Source organism: Dicentrarchus labrax, unplaced genomic scaffold (assembly GCF_905237075.1).
Source record: "Dicentrarchus labrax unplaced genomic scaffold, dlabrax2021, whole genome shotgun sequence".
NCBI classification, from domain to species: Eukaryota; Metazoa; Chordata; class Actinopteri; family Moronidae; genus Dicentrarchus; species Dicentrarchus labrax.
This window is the reverse complement of record NW_026136717.1, coordinates 1,914,085-1,931,634: the sequence shown is the minus strand read 5'-3', so window position 1 is coordinate 1,931,634 and position 17,550 is coordinate 1,914,085. Positions and strand designations below refer to the sequence as shown.

General features: G+C 42.3%; 1 protein-coding gene across 2 annotated transcripts in view; it reads left to right on the top strand.

Moving 5' to 3' along the window:
- Positions 1-17,356, top strand: part of mta2 (metastasis associated 1 family, member 2) — a 28,622-nt gene extending 11,266 nt beyond the window's left edge. For both annotated transcript variants that reach the window (XM_051375203.1, XM_051375202.1), the window contains exons 3-18: positions 550-643; positions 8,160-8,277; positions 9,121-9,184; positions 9,332-9,449; positions 9,550-9,652; positions 10,186-10,285; positions 10,494-10,682; positions 10,784-10,858; positions 10,964-11,022; positions 11,122-11,222; positions 12,069-12,208; positions 12,325-12,553; positions 12,767-12,856; positions 12,966-13,084; positions 13,996-14,138; positions 14,258-17,356. In XM_051375203.1, coding sequence (XP_051231163.1) covers positions 550-643; positions 8,160-8,277; positions 9,121-9,184; positions 9,332-9,449; positions 9,550-9,652; positions 10,186-10,285; positions 10,494-10,682; positions 10,784-10,858; positions 10,964-11,022; positions 11,122-11,222; positions 12,069-12,208; positions 12,325-12,553; positions 12,767-12,856; positions 12,966-13,084; positions 13,996-14,138; positions 14,258-14,411 — 1,896 coding nt within the window. In that variant the 3' untranslated portion in view covers positions 14,412-17,356. The remainder of the gene's footprint in view (positions 1-549; positions 644-8,159; positions 8,278-9,120; positions 9,185-9,331; positions 9,450-9,549; positions 9,653-10,185; positions 10,286-10,493; positions 10,683-10,783; positions 10,859-10,963; positions 11,023-11,121; positions 11,223-12,068; positions 12,209-12,324; positions 12,554-12,766; positions 12,857-12,965; positions 13,085-13,995; positions 14,139-14,257) is intronic.
- The last annotated feature ends 194 nt before the right edge of the window (positions 17,357-17,550 follow it).

The window sequence follows — 17,550 nt, the reverse complement described above, 5'->3', positions numbered from 1 at the left end:
TGCAAAATCCAATCTTAAATTTGGTGACAGGCTGCAGAAAGCTGCTGCTGACAGTACAGACACAGAATGAAATATAACGATGTTACCTTACAAATATCTTAGTATCTGTAGTAGTGATGTTGCGGAGATCACAAAAATTATTTTGAATACAATGTTATTATATCTGATAGATATTATGATAGAACACAAGAGCTGTGATGAAGCTCTGCAAAGACTTTGCTAGTTGTTGGAACTGTTGATTGTTGATTAGTGAGTATAGATATGATAGGCAAAACACGCTGTGGCAGCTTCCATCTGCTCATAATTCATAAATGAAATACATAAATTCAAGTGTTTTTTTACATGCAATTTATTTTAGCTCACTTACATAATATAGATAAGATTTCATGTAAATGATACTGAACCCTAGTTAGTGCCTATAATTAACCCTTAGCATAAGCAGGGAATGAAACCAGCAGAGAAATGAGTGGTAGCTACAAAAGCTTCGACTACCCAGGTAGTACCAGTGCTTACGATGCTCACCTGTAACCACTCACTCTCCATTTACAGACAGCCAATGGGAACGTGGAGGCAAAGGTGGTGTGTCTCTTCAGGAGGCGAGACATCTCAGGCAACCTCAACACCCTGGCTGACAGCAATGCAAGTGAGTAGCAACCAGAGACAAACCTCCCCTCAGCTCCCTTCTTGTTCCCGATAGCATGAGAGCAGGTATGATACGGCTCGCTGCCTTTAACGAACCCGCTCCTCATTGTGTTTCACATAAAAGCCTCAAAGCACCTCTTCAGCATTTATGTAGTATACTGCACCAAGGCCTGCTTCTGGGGTTAAAGACCAGCACTTCTGTGTAAGGCTCAGTGCTGAATGCTGCTTTGGAAAAGGAATGGTTAAAGCTGCCGTAGGTAACTTTTCTAAAAAACTTTTTGTCATATTTTCTGAAACTTTCACTATACCCTGACAGTAGTACATGAGACTGATAATCTGTGAAAATATCAGGTTCCTCTGACTCCTCCCAGTGCTCCTAATGGCATTTGTGAGAATCCACTGGGCCTGAATGAAAACAACCAATCAGAACTGAAAAAGACGCTTTTTCGTTGGTGGCTTAAAGATAGTTGATTGTTGAGTCAGATTCATCGTTATCAGCTATCATTCTTGGCTCCGATTTTCATATCAGGGTAAACATTTTCTAAATATTGCCTGTATTTTAATAGCCATTTTGAAACGCTATTAATCAAAAGACAATAATAGCCGGAGCGGGATCACAGTGTCTGGGTTGGGACAATAAACAATGTCATATGGGTTTGCTGAGGGTGGCTAATGTTAGCAGCACCACCGTGCTGAATGTGTTTTTGCATCGCTATGGTCAGGCCAGTTTATTTCTGACACAACCTCATTCTCATATTCTATTAGATGAAAACACTGACAAACCTCGCTGCTCTTACGAGATTGCCATCTTTTTCCCCTCTTCCCCCTTGCTGGTTTAACATCCGGTCGCAGGGACGCTGTGCTGTGACTCTGTGCAACATCTTAGACGCAACAGATCACAGACGGCGACATTTGTAAAAATCAGCATTTCATACATTTTGCTCAGCTTATTTTAAGGTGGTGGGGGGGATGCTGGGTTCACTTAAGGTTCTACACGCCATGAATGACACCACTGAATCAAATAGTGTGGCAGCAAAACGATCCTACACCCCACTGGAGTTATTTCTAATAATGACAACGATAATGTCTTACAAAACCTTTCAGTAGTATATTGTCTCAGTACGGAGCCTGCAACCCCTTCACCCCCCAACCCCCCCCCCACCCTGATGCAGCCTGTGAGCCCAGCCTCCGTCTTGTGTGTGATCAGAGAGCTCAAGGAGGTGGGAGGGTGGAGGTAGTGGGATGGTGCTAATGGCATGCAGACTACTAAAGCCTGATCACATTCACTCATTGCCCCCACCCCGACACCAACACTGGCTCCCCCTCCCCTCCCCCTGGGCTGCACTGCTCTAGACAAAGACACACACACACGCACACACACACACTCTACACCTCAAAATGGATGCATTAATGCTGTTTTTCTTTCATTGCCTCAGCAGCACACAGATGTTAAGTGTTTTGGTCAGTGATCATTTGTGGACAAGTCAGAGATAAATACAGTGACTGTAATTTCATCACGTGTCTGCTCTTTTAAAGGTTTTTATTCCTTTTAGAGAGACTGAGACGTTGACCTTACAAACTAGGCACAAAATGAACATTTATGATGGTGTTTCTTTGATATGTTTTATTTTAATATATTCTCAATAGCAAATGCACAATTTCACCAATATCTAAGACAGATTCTTATAATAACAATGTTTTGGTTATCATTGTCAATCGTATCACCATACACTGACACACAATTATTTTGTATAGTTAGATTTTCTGGTTCTTTGCTATATCTAGTTCTTGCTTTGTCAATATTGCCTAAAGGATCAGATCAAGCGATGAGGTCCTTAGTGGACGAACCGTCCTCTGGCAGAGGATTTTCCTTTGGACAGTTTGGGTTATTTCCCTTTAGAGATTTCCTTATTTGAGTTGTAGGGTCAGTCTGATCTGATCAAACTAAAACCATGCAGTCCTGATGAAGCTGATTAGCTGTTAATAAATGATTCAGAATGTTTTCATTTCCTCATTTAATAATTAATATTTATAGAGGGATACTTAAGATATTTACTTAGTTCTGTTTTAAGTGTCTTTATCAGACACAGAGCTTTATAACACTCTGAGTCAGTTTATGACAGCAGCCATCGTTTTATTTTTGAGCGTGACAGTTGCAAGGTTAGCAATTAGTTGTTCCAGTACCAATACTAGTATTCCTCCGATACTGCCTAAAATACAGTATTGCGTGTACACATGGCTATGCACTGATCCTAGACCACAGGATATAGTAGCCCCTGCTGATTCTCAGCAGTGTCCCATTCGCCATATTTTTCCCAGGATGGTTAAGTAATGACCTCTCCTACTCTGTCTCTGACACAGGGTTTAGCTTGAGCCAGACCATACAACAATCATAAAGGCTTAGCAGTATACACTTTGTGTATACACAAAAAATACTAGATACTAATACTAATACTAATATAGAGACAGTGTCTATACATCTATTGTTTAACGCACATGTATCAGATTGGTATTCTGTACCGGCTGATAAAGTTCAGGTATCAGAATCAGTATCAGGAAGGAAAAAATGGTATCGGAACAACTCTATTAACTGTAGAAATATGCTGTTGTCTCATCTTTACAAAGTGATGTAGCAGTTACATAAATGCATTTGATTGGCTAATGGAGTGCCTTGCCGGACAACGTCGCGCTGTGGTTGCCGGGCATGCCACTCCCACTCAGTCACCAGAGAGGGCTGGGGGTTTTTTTTCTTCCCAATTGCTACTGCTGGTCGCAACCATTGACAGTATATATAGTGGACAGACCTTCCTGGTCTGTGAAGTGAAGCCAACAAAGATTTGTCTTAAACCTGCATTCTATGTAAAGGCCAGCAGGGGGAGCTGCATTGGCTGCAATAAAAAAACAATACCTTGAAGTCTCATGGAGAAATGAGCACACTTCAGTTTCCTAATGAGTTTATGGTCTCAGTCTCTAGTTTCAAGTCTTCCATACAGCATGGTGTTCATTTAATAAATTAGCTCAACTCGCAGTACGTCACATTCGCTGGCTACAGCAAACTCAAGGCTTCAAAACAGTACAAACCAGTGGGTGACGTCATGATAGGTTCACACAGCCTCATCTACACTTAAGTGTCTAAATCTGAATACGCAGTATCCTAACTATCATTAGTTCAGTTTCGTGAAGACTTAATCTGCACTAAAACACCAAAACAACCGCACTGGGTAAATGATGCAGTATTGTATAGTATTAGATTTAATGGCTGTTGACTTAGACTTAGACTTCTCTTTATTGATCCCTTTGGGATGACTCCCGCAAGGAAATTGGATTTCCAGCAGCTTACAAAACACTTGCATAGAAAATAGAAGAGGTATAAAAAATACAGTATAAGATAAACAATAAACTCTTAGCTAAATATAGAAAGTAAACAACAAACTGTAAACAATAACTCTTAGCTAAATATAGAAAGTAGAGATAAGAATAGAAGTGAAATAAAATTCACAGAAAATAAAATCAAATAAGATAAATGTAGAGAACTGTATAGAGGATAAATATAGATAAATAAAGATTAATATATAGGACTGTATATGGCATAGTGTTATTATACAAATTGAATTATTGCACTTAAGTGGTGGATTAAGTTATTGCACAAAAAAAAGAAGAAGATTGTCCAGGTATGTATGAGTAGATTATTAATTGCACAGCTACCACTGCTTCCCTTCTGTCCTCTTTACCCTATTTCCTCCTCCCCCCTGAGTGAGGAGTTGTAGAGTATGATGGCATGAGGGACAAAGGAGTTCTTGAGTCTATTGGTCCTACACTTGGGAAGGAGCAGCCTTCCACTGAACAGGCTCCTCTGGTTGCTGAGGACGGTGTGCATGGGGTGGCTGGCATTGTCAATAATGTCCAGCAGTTTGTCCAGTGTCCTCCTCTCTGCCACCGTCACCAGTGAGTCCAGCTTCATGCCGACCACAGAGCCGGCCCACCTGATCAGTTTATCCAATCTGGAGGTGTCCTTCTTGGATATGCTGCCCCCTAGCACACCACAGTGTAGAAAAGGACGCTGGTAACCACAGACTGGTAAAACATCCACAGCAGTTTGCTGCAGATGTTGAAAGACCGCTATCTCCTAAGGAGATAAGATAATATGGGAAGATTTCCTATTTATCAGACTAGTGTTTCCATAATCAAGAATAAACCTGGGTACACTGTATAATAGTGTTTTTGATCCCGAGTCATAAAATAGGGATACACAATCAGGGCTGTAAGAAAAAATAAAAATTATCGTATTGCAATATTCTGTTTTGTGATAATGTATTGATTCTCAAAAACACTGTATGGGTATATTATGAGTTAAACCCCCAATCAATAGATAGTGATGGCTGGATACAGACACTGTGATAAATACAAATCCACATCCCACTCTTCTGGTGGCATAAAAAACAAATTTTATCCATATGGTGCTGTGTTTATACTGTGTCAATTATTTTTCTAAAAATCCGATTAAAAAAAAAATACCATAATATACTGCCTATCTTAGAGTATCACAATATATCACAGTATATTGAATCATAACCCCTGTATTGTGATGTGTATCATATCACCAGATTCTTGCCAATACACAGCCCTATGCATGATCTGGAGCTGATAAATTATCCATCAATAATGGGAAATTTATATTATTATTATTATTATTATTATGTATTCTGATTATAGCCAATAAATGATCAGTCAGTAATTTTTTTTTTTTTTAATTCTAAGCTTTGTGTTCTACGAAATACCAAAGTATGTTTGAAGTTTTTTGTTGAACTTTACTAAAAAGAATAAATGAACATTTGAAGAGTCAGAACTGTTGTTGTTGTTGTTAATAATAGTGATGTCAGTTAGATTTGGTTGGAACAGAGCTATGGAATATTAAATCATCCATCTTTGCTCACTACACCTCAGCTGTTCTTACCCTCAGGTGTGCATAAACTACAGGTTGTGACACAGAAATGTGAAGTTATCTTATCGATGTCAGCCATGAGAAGCACGTAATTGTTGATATTGGCTGAAAAAAGTACCACATCGTGCATTCCTATTGTAAAAGCTAATCTAGGTAATTTTGTTTGTGACTGCTCAATCAACAGTTATATTGACATTTTAAAATGAGAGACAGAAAGTTCCTAACTTCACTGCTACAAAGCTCAGACCTTGTCTGGGTCATTTTTCAAAGTTTAGTGTCAGGTCCACACCATCATGCAACATGGTGTTGGTGAGTATTTTGGAAATGCTTATATTATTGAGATACAGAGGGATGTGTGTGACTGAGCCTGCTCTGGTCTGCTCAGTCTGGCTCCATGTGGCCCGTTGTGATCCTGTTACAGTGATGAAAAAGTGAAGCGGCGTCTTCTCTTTGCTCGTTTGTACTAAACCTTGCTTTATCTGCCTCTCACTGCTCCCCTCCTCTTCCTCCTCCTTCTACGTACACACATCAATTCTTTGTGCAGAACAAAAGGCCCTTGATCTGTCCCCGAGGGCCACGGCACGCAACGGGTTAATTCTGACTTGCCTTGTGTCTTTGTTAGGGCGAAGGAAGTGTGTGTCTGTGTGTGTTTGTCTGTAAGAGTGTGTTACTGTTATGCCGTGTGCACTTTAAGTGCCTGTCGCTCCGTGTGTGTGTGTGTGTGTGTGTGTGTGTGTGTGTGTGTGTGTGTGTGTGTGTGTGTGTGTGTGTGTGTGTGTGTGTGTGTGTGGGAGGGAGTTGGGGATACATGTTGGGGGTGGTGGGGGGGGGGGATGGGCGCCTCAGGTTTGGTACACAGGGTTTCCTACTTTGTCTGGCAGGGACTAGCCGGACGGTGGGGGGAGGGGGAGGGGGTTGAGAGGTTAACAGAAAAGGGGTGTGGCTTAGGGGAACCGTCCCTCTTGCTCACTATCTCTCTCGCTCTCTCTCCCTTGCCCTCACTGACAGGGTTTCCTGTGGCTGAGTGCAGGGGCGGAGTCCACGGAGATGGAGCGATATAGTCCCTCCCCTCCAGCTTGCAACAAATTACTCACCCGCCTGAAATTAGGAATGCGCAATCTAGTGGCCAAAACACACACACACACACACACACACACACACACACACACACAAGAGAGAGAGCTGCCTATGGCTTAATTTCTTCATACCTCTTACTGGCTGGGAACATGGGTGTCACATGGGTGTGGTAATGTGAAACAGGGGCATTGTTTTACAGTAAGTCCATTATTAACTGTGTCTGTGGGCCCGTGCATTGTAGTGGACAGCAAATATCGAGCACACAGTTTAAATTCACACATTTTGCATATGTCTTAATTCACTGAATCTCACCATCGTACTCTAGACTCATTTTTACTAACAAGATAATTCAACAAACTTTGAACTGTTATAAAGCGCTTTACAGAGGATTAACAAAATATTAACTGCTGCAATAGAAAGCAATAACAGCAACGTAAGAAATGAGGACAGTAAAAACTCATTACATAGAAGCACACCTATAAACATAATGGCTTAAGGCTATGTTCAGACAGACAACAAGCCTCCTTATTCATGTTAATAAGACCACTGCTTTGGCACAGCAGGGGGCCCTGACGTAGAAGTCTCCCTCAAATATATTGAGCTTCGCTGCAAAGGTTGTCACGTGTTTAAAACGATAAGATCCCTGTAGGTAGTTTTGAAAGTGCCATAGCTATATTAATGAACAATTTGTCATCCCACGCAATATATTGCCATATTGCCCAACCCTAACCTGTTGCCGCCAAAGATAAAATGATTGTCACTGTAATAACTTTCCATCCAGAGTTGTAATATCTAATCTCATAGTGTTTCAAACTGTTCGATAAACCTTCAAACTCATTGATCTATTACTCAAACTGGGTTTCATAGATTACTTTTTGTGTTGTCTCACCTGCACCTGAAGAGTCTGGCAACATGATACGTATCACGATACAGAGGTTACGATTGAATATATTGTTATACTGTATGCAAGGAAATATATTGTCATTTCTGTTTTTTAACTTACTTTAGGGAAACTCAAAGAATAAAGAACATACCATCAAATCCATAAAATCTGAGTTTAAAAAAAGTTGCCTTCTTTTATGCAACCAGAACAGTGGGATCTGCGTTATAGTACGCACAGTTCCTGTAACATCCAACATCATATCCCTCCGTTTACAACACTGTTATTTAGCCGTTGGGGTTTTAACACAAAAAGTCAAGTGTTTTGGAGAATCAGCCACTAGTGGGCCTCTCTATGAACACTGGGTAACAACCAAGGCATGGGTTCGCTTAGTGCCTTCATTCAGCCTCTTGTCAATGCAAAAGCTGCAACTGTGAATGTTTGTTTTTCGCCCACATATTTAACAAACCCAGGGATTCATGTGGGGTTCCTGACCCTTAGGTTGCACATCAGTGTTTTAGAACCTACTGGGATTATTTGCGTGTCCTCTTGCAGTCTGTGACAGTATATGATGCCTGTCATGTCAGAAGCGCTGATGCTGATGCATGTGTGTTGCAGGAGAGTTCGAGGAGGAGTCGAAGCAGCCAACGCTGTCTGAACAACAGAAACACCAGCTCAAACACAGAGAACTCTTCCTGTCTCGACAGTTTGAATCTTTACCTGCTACTCACATACGGTACGTGTTTACTTACAGGAGCAACTGGCATGAGCTGCAGTTCAATCCAGACATCTGCTCTGCGCAGTTAGGGCTGAACTGCAGAGTAAATTGTCCTTGTTGCAGCCATTCTCAGCTGTTAAGGCAGCAATATTTTTTGTTCCTGCACAGGCCCTCCCTTTGTATTTCCTGTTTAGAAAAAGTTGTTGCCTGTCCTGTTAAACTGCTGTTAAATGAATTTTCAGGTGATGCTATAGTGACGTAGATACTTAAACATTATGGACTCGTCATTCTAACACCAATCTTAGAACATAAACTAAAAGCTGCACCAGCAATACATGCCCTATTATTCACATTATTACGTTAATATTCTCAATCAGGTTGTCAATAGATAGATCAATAATTCAATTCAATTCAATTCAATTCAATTTTATTTGTATAGCGCCAATTCATAACAGAAGTTATCTCAGGACACTTTTCAAATAGAGCAGGTCTAGACCGAACTCCTTATAACATTAATTACAGAAACCCAACAGTACCACCATGAGGAGGAGTGTTCTTATCAGTGTCCACTGGTTTCTGCACAAACAAGAGGAACACCTTTATGGTACAATGTAATCTGGTACAGTAGCTCTGATATAATCAGTTATCATGTTCGCTTGACACCTATCAGACGTATTGTCATTTTACTACGGTGTACTGTTTTTGTTTTTGTTTTTTTTCTCAGCATAGTTTTTGCATGGTTCTTATTGGCTGTAGTGTTACAGTATTGTGTGTCTTTTGTATCAAACCTTTATTTTAACATTTTAAGAGTCTGTACATCTTAGACTGTCTTAGACTGAATGCCCCTCTCTGTCTCCCCAGGGGGAAATGTAACGTCACCCTCCTCAATGAAACAGACGTTTTGGCTGGCTACCTGGATAAAGAGGTAGGACACCATCTGTTCATTTGTCATCAGCACATTTATTCTTAGTTTTTAGTCTTCACGTTACAATAGAAAGACGCTGTAAATAAATTAATGGAGCAGCGTGCGTTTGGCAAGCAGCTGTAATCTTTTGCTGTGTGTTCTGTCCAGGACTGCTTCTTCTACTCGTTGGTGTTTGACCCTGTCCAGAAGACCCTACTGGCAGACCAGGGTGAGATCAGGGTGGGCTCCAAGTACCAGGCAGAGATCCCCGACAAGCTAGCCGAGGGTGAGTTGGAGATACCAGGCTAGCAAATGTTTCTTTCAACCTGTAAAAAGAAACGGTAAAATGTTTTTCTTAAGCTGAACCCAGTTCCTCCTTGTCTCAGGTGAATCAGACAACCGGGTCCAGGAGAAGCTGGAGACCAAGGTGTGGGACCCCAACAATCAGCTCAAAGACCCTCAGATTGACCAGTTCCTGGTGGTGGCAAGGTAACGTTCCCCCTGCCATCTGTCACCCAGTTGCATCATCACTGCTAGATCCTGTTGCCATGACAATATCTGACAGCTTTTCTAGTGGATATGCATGAATTGGCAACAAGTTGAATAATGTCTCATGGGAAAATAAATGTTATTTCATGGTTGGTACATGTATCATGGGCTGTTTGCAGGAGCTTAAGATAAGATTGTCTTAATGTTATGAGACTGAGCTCAGCAGAATATCACACACTGATAATGTGTCCTGGATGTCATTTCAATTTAGGTTGTAGACACATCACACACACAAACGCATGCCAAACATACATTAGGATGCATTTAACACTAGTTTAGCAATGGAATGATTATACTGCAATAGTGTTTCAAGAAATCCATAGTTCAAGCTCTAAGTTGCTTTTGGAGGGAATCATCCTGCAGCCCACAAACTGGTCCCTGAGCCAAACACTCCATCTAGTGGTCACATTGCAGCACTACTACATTGCAAATGTAGAAGAGACAAACGGCTGATCACAAAGTGTTTATTTCAGAGCTGTGGGGACATTTGCTCGGGCGCTGGACTGCAGCAGCTCCATTCGCCAGCCCAGCCTCCATATGAGCGCAGCTGCAGCCTCAAGAGACATCACACTGGTGAGACCATTGACTGTGTGAGTGTGTGTGTGAGTGAGTGAGTGTGTGAGAGTGAGTGTGAGAGTGAGTGTGAGAGTGAGTGTGTGAGCGAGTGAGAGGAAAAAGTTTTAATAACTGCCAGATTAGTTCACCTTAGTTAGTGCAAGGTTGGAATACCAACCAGGCAATTGCTCAGGTAACCCTTGGTCACCCTTCTTTCTGCTGTCAGTTCCACGCCATGGACACGTTGCAGAAGAACAACTATGACCTGGCCAAAGCCATGTCCACCCTGGTTCCTCAGGGGGGTCCGGTGCTATGCCGTGATGAGATGGAGGAGTGGAGCGCGTCAGAGGCCATGCTATTCGAGGAGGCTCTGGAGAAATATGGCAAAGACTTCAACGACATCCGCCAGGACTTTGTAAGCGCTTCTTCTCTGCAGCACTAGTGTATAATTCCAGGCATTCTGTATGTATCCTGAAGGTGGAATTCTTGCTCAACATGGTTCCTTTTCTCCCTCAGCTGCCCTGGAAGTCTCTAGCCAGTGTGGTCCAGTTCTACTACATGTGGAAGACCACCGACCGCTACATCCAACAGGTAGGTCTGCACAAAATACCTAAAACATTCTGATTTGTGTTTAACTGCATGTCTCTCTGAGTTTTCCTCACAAACCCATCTCCCACTCCCTGCTTCCTCCACCAGAAACGACTAAAGGCGGCAGAGGCAGACAGCAAGCTGAAGCAGGTGTACATCCCCACCTAGTGAGTATCACTGTAAAGTTCCACGCAAAGCACCTTTCTTGTGTGGGAACCGCTGTTAGAATATTTCACTGTTATCTCTGCACTCTTCTCCCCTCACAGCACCAAACCCAACCCCAACCAGATCATGGTTCCAGGCAGCAAGCCCGGCATGAACGGCGCAGCAGGCTTTCAGAAAGGACTCAGCTGTGAGAGCTGCCACAGTAAGTACACTCTGAAGGAGCTGCAGACAGGTGAAGACCCGAATGCTTCAAAGCTTCAACTGCTGTCTTACCCATATAGACTTTACTTGGGTGGGCCGCCCAGGTATATTAACGGCTAGTGACCCATTTTAGCATTTTGCAGAGAAACACAGACAGACAGTGAGATGTGATCTGGTATTACAATAAAAAGACCCATTAATGAAGTTAATGTTACTTGTATAAAGCTGCAGTCTCAATTTTAGATTAGTTTTTGGCAAATATTAGTATTGATCATGCGGAAAAAACTACAAAACAAAACCGACATGGAACCTGGTATGGACATAAAATGGGTCTTAAAAATCTTAAATTTGACCTGTTGAAAGCTGCAGAAACCCAGAAGTCATAATGTGGCATTATTGTAACTTGTGAGAGGAAAACAACACAAACAACTATAAAAGCAATAAAAGAGAGGCTAAGGTTGAACTCTGGGCTACTTTGATCAAACGACAAAACAGCTCTTCCTCTTATTTTAAAGCAGAAGCAGAAATGTAATTTGTATGCAATGCAGATGTGAACATCTGCAGTATCGCCTATAGAAAGAGGATGGTTTGAGTTCCTGGGGTTTTATAGAAACATTGTACTGTATATGAAAGCTGATCAGGTATATTTCAGTAGTCACTTCCTCTTCACTGTGTGTATTGCCTTTTACAGCAAAGCCTGTATTCTTTTTCACACTGCACAATGACGCTGCACACTTGGTGTCATCTACAAAGCTGTGAGCAGATGTAGATATTCAAACATTGGTTTTCTACTGCTGTATCATGTTTAGTCCACACAATAACAGCGACTCTCCCCCCACCATCCCAGCGGCCCAGTCTCCTCAGTGGTATGCCTGGGGGCCTCCCAACATGCAGTGCAGACTGTGCGCCTCCTGCTGGATCTACTGGAAGAAGTATGGAGGCCTCAAGACCCCCACACAGCTAGAGGGCGCTGCTAGAGCTGGCTCTGTAAGTCTCCTCTTTCATCAGTTAAAAGCAGTGCAGTTTTGAATCATATTGCACTGATTAGAGTTGCCTCTCAGAACAACATGTCTCAAGGATGTCCCCTCTTCCTCTCCGTCCAGGAGTCAGGCCCTCGGGGTCACATGACACGCCAGGAGGTCCAGGGCATGTCGCCGTTCACCCGCAATGAGGGTCGAGCCAAGCTGCTGGCCAAGAACCGCCAGACATTCATCCTGCAGACCACCAAGCTGACCCGCATTGCCCGGCGGGTGTGCGAGGACATCCTGCAGCCCCGGCGCGCCGCACGGCGGCCCTATGCCTCCATCAACGCCAACGCCGTCAAGGCTGAGTGTACGTTCACACACACACATCCACAATAATTTCCTGAATAGTGCTTGTTATTAATGAGCTTGTCATCATATGTGAATTATACTTTCTGTAAGTCTGTAAGCTCTACAGCTGTTCAGTTCACAATCTCTGGTTTTAAAGTACAGTGTAAACTAGTAGATTCATGTAAACCACATTGTTTATGGGTTTAAATGTTTGATTTCTCTGTACCCTCAGGTATGATCCGGCTGCCCAAAGCCACAAAAACTCCTACAAAGAGCAAGTTGGTGCCTCGACAGTCGCTGGCCACCATAGTGAAGGATTTAGGTAAGAACACGTCAGATGACCTCCCTGGCAGCAGCTCTCTGAATCCTAGTTTGCTACATCCTTCCTCCAGTGTGATTGGTTGTTGAGGAGTGCTGTTGTGTTTCCACAGCCATCTCAGCTCCTCTGAAACTGAAGGCGTCTAGAGGACCCCCAACACCCATCAACAGGAATCAGGCCAGCCAGCCTCGTGTGGGCCAAAGCCTTCTGGGAAAGAGAGGCTTCGACAGCGTAAGTATTCCACACACGTTTGTTACATTGGTTTTTGTCCCCGTTGACTGAGGTGAATCAATCAGTCCGCACATACTGTTGAGATTTGGAAGGTGTGTGTGGTAGCTCCTCTCCTCCCTACGGCTACAGACACTTTTCAAATAGAGCAGGTCTAGACCATACACCCAACTTCCTTTATAACACCTTTCCCTGTGTAGGTCCACAGAGACATTTACCTTCAGATAAGTATAATCCCAGCATCAGACTAAACAACATTATAGCGCTACCTTTACTTTTACTAGTACAACTGGTCATATAATTCCAAAAAAATGTACTTTCTGTCTTTTTTTGGGACATTTTGTCTTTAAAGACTTAACTGTGTAAAGACAAAAAATATGGAGAGAGGAGTATGACATGCAAACATGAACCTGGGATCAGCAGCATACAGCACATATACAGTATAAACATTAACCCAGGTACAGAGCTGCTTTACATGGTGAGTGACATCTCACATAATAGCATAATAACAGTTATTATAGTTAAGAGGATATTTATTGCCTAGCCTCTACCAAGTCAATGAACGGTCTCCATGCATACAAGCCTATAAATGATCAAATTAGTCGTGGTTGATGAATACATGCACAGCGATGTTAATTGTACAGATTGTCATTTTATAAATTCTCTCTTCCCTCACTGTGACTTTATCTGCTGGGGACACCATTACGTACACAAACCTGAAGTCACAGTTTACTAGCTGAGTACCACAAGCGCAGAAACAGGCCACATGGTGACCTTAACACATGAAACTTTTTGCTCCCCTCAGCCTAACTGACACATGTTGAGCTTTCTTGAAGCTGCTCCACTCCTAACTTTAATCTTTAAAGTGAAACCACACGGTTGATATACCCTCCTGGTCTTTAATTGGTTCACAGGCTGCAGGGGTGCCCTACCCAGCCAACGGGAGGCCGTACACTTCAGGTATGAGGACCACCTCTCAGTCTGTCATCAAGCGGCAGAAGGTCAGCCAAGGGGAGGCACCCAACCCCGTGGTGTTTGTGGCTACAAAGGACACCAGGTACATTTCTCCCATCATTAACACCTACAGCACAGACTGTCTGCTTTTATCAGAACTTCTCAAAGTACTGGACTAGAGTGGGCCCTGTAAATGATATTCTGGTGCTCTCTGTCAACCAGGGCTCTGAGGAAACACCTGACCCAGTCGGAGATGCGCCGGGCAGCGCGGAAGCCTCATCTCTTGGTTCGGATCAAGCTGCCGCCACCCCCTCGCTCCCTGGCCATGCCCCTGCTCCCCTCCAGCACCAGCGAACCCATTGTCCTGGAGGACTGAAGGGGGAGGGACATGGGGGTTCTTCCAACAGGACACAGGGGGTTGGGTGGGAGTTGGGGAGGGTCTGTGCTCAGGCCATCGACTTAACAGGCAGCACAGTACGCCATACCAGTAGTCTTTTATTTTCCCTCTTTTCAGTGTCATTTTTCTTTAGTCCTCTGTTACTTCCCAAATGTTGTGTCCAACACACACACACACACACACACACACACACACACTCAGATGACTGTACATTTCATATTAAACACACAGCATCAGCACTCACACAACGCCTTGGGCTTTGTAGTATTTTATTCCAGACCCTGATTTATTTTGCTCCCCTTTTTCAATGCCGCCTGTTTTTAAATGTGTAATTTAAATCAAGATCCTGAAACAATGGTGATAAAGCACACTTTGTTTTTCCTCCACGTCTCTATCTTTGTGTAAATATATGCATCATTTAAGGGGCGAAACCCACAGTATGGAAGGAGAATGGGGGGCAGGGAAGTGGAAACGGGAGACAGTGCAGGACAGCTGTAGCCGGCTGAAGGTCTAATCTGATTTGGAGATTTCACTCATACACTCCTTTACTCCATTCCAGCAGGGGGGAAAGTGTGGCTGTAGCTCATTGACTGTGCACAGGTTCATTGGTCAAGCTGAGGACAAGTGTTGACAGAGCTACCCTCCCATCATCAGCCTGTTACAGGGGTTAATAAATCCTGACGGGTCAAGTCCTTCCCATCTGCACTTTTTTAACATCCTCCATCTTATGGAAGTCCCTCAGTGTCGAATAGCAAGTGAGCACAAAACAACTTTAGCAGTGTGAAAGTTTTTAAAAGGTTTTATCACTCATACAAAATCTAAAGCGCAACCCTGTTAGACAACTCCTTTGAAGTAGTATGATCAATCTTAGGACAGCAAAGAACCATTAGTTTCATTATATATTATACTGCGAATCTTCTTAATTTATTTGAAAATTGCAGTTGACCCTTCCTAAGCCCCGCCCTTTTTTGCTCTGTGCTCCAATAACCGTTTCTCCCTTTTATATACTTATTTATGCTATATGCTAAGATAATCTTATGTTGAAAAGAGAGACAAATTTTGAAGACGGTTAAAAGATAAAATCGACACATTTGAATTGGCTAATGTTAGCAAAATGCCAGTTAACTAGCTAGCTAATCTACATCAATCGTTAGCTAGCTAGTTACATCTGATAGCTAATGTTAGTGAAATGCTAGCTTACTAGCTAGCTAATTTACATCAATCATTAGTTAGCTAGCATTTCACTAACATTAGCTAGCTTACTTACGATGTGAATATATATGTCGCTTTTATCTTTTAAACATCTTCAAAATGTGGTTGTCTTTTTAACATAGACGAGCCTAGCACATACCATATCAAAGAAAATGAAAGAAAGAAGATGACCGAGTCTTGCCCATCTCTTATTGGAGCACAGAGCAAAAAGGGGTGGGACTTAGGAAGGGTCAATTCTCCAAAGCCCAAGGGGACATCTTGAAATTGCTTGTTTTGACCGACCAATTGCTAAACCCTGTCTGTGTTTGTAGAGCTCTACTTAAGTTAGTTTTGTACTCACTTGATAGTTTTGTTATTAATAGCCCTCCATACCGTCTCAACCTTTGCATCACAGTAGTCATTTTCTAAGAAACTGAACGAGGGTTGTTGTTGCAGTCGAGCTGCATTTTGTCTTTCGTCTCCCGTCACTTGATCGCTGCGCTTTTATAGCCACTTTTAGCTGGTTTGAAGAGACCCTGGCTCCTGTACTCTTGACTTCACCCCAAGAGGTTTGAACAGGCAGTCTGGAATCAAAGGGGAGAGGATCATTGCTGAAGTCATCATTGGAGTCTGTAGGTTTACAGTGTAGCAGGGATCATATGTAGTGTTTGAGGTAATTCAAATGATTGTGGTTACCATGGAGTTGCTGTGTGACTTGCCATGACAAGAGAACACATTTGGCTTTGAGGTACTATGTTTGAGTCTGCAAAAGTCCAAAATGAAGCCATAATGTGCAAAAAAAAAAAAGGTGGACGTCCATTGTGAGTGGACACGTTTTAACCCTGCAGTAATGTTTAGACTAAGGCCACAGCATTTCTGACAATATACAGTTTGGTTGGTTAGAGTGAAACTGACAGAATTATGTTACTGGTCAGTTGATAAAAGTCTGTTAATAAAGAAACAATTTGTAAATGTACAGAAGGCAATTAGGGCCAAACATTAAGTTCTGAAATTAATGTTACAAATTGCAAAAAGAGTCTGAGATTAAAGTCATGCCTTTTGTCCCAGTATTGATTCATTCAGAGCTTATATGGCCTTAATCCTCTTCTGTAAATGTGGAACAGAAGTGATGTTTTTGATTGTGATTAGGTATGAAGACGATGTGAAAGGAATCTTCAGCTGTCTCAACTTTTGCTTTGTTTACTTTCCCGCCTGTTTGTACCGTTATGAAAGGGTGTGTACTAAAAGTAAGTTGTTAATTGGATAATTATAATTCCTCTGTATCCCACAGCCTGTGGGTGGCCACAGCAGCGAGTGCTTACACTGGTTTTATAAGCAAGTTTGGTCCCAATGTGGGCTTTGTAATATTTCTCAAAAGAAAAAAAAAAGAAATTGAAGTGTTCAGTTTGTAGCAAATACTAATCTGTGTAAAGAAAAGTGGAAAACTGGCATATTTTAAACTTTTTTACATCTAAAGTGTGTAATTCTGCTCCAGTATTGTGGAGATGGCTCTAAAAGGCTACTGTACATGTGAAACATTGCTCTCCTTCATAGGGATGGGTGGGGTGGTCATTTGAACCGAGGCGACATTCAAAAGGGACGGGGTGCTGATTTTTGTATGATGGAGAGACAAACATGCTACAATTGAAACTTTTTTCTCAAGTGTTTTTTATTCCAATGTCTCTGTATCCTTTAATGTATCTTGATAAGAAAAGAAATAAAGATTTTTTTTTCTTTGTGGTCAGTCACAGGCTCTTTCTCGACTGTGTTCACCAGATTGCTACCATAGACCAGTGGTTCTCAAACCTTTTTCAGACGTACCCCGCCACTCCTGTCAGATGAACTCAAGTACCTACATCATCAACACCACCAGTCATTCTATCAAACTGAATTTATTTAACACATAGACCATATAAGAGTGGCTCTG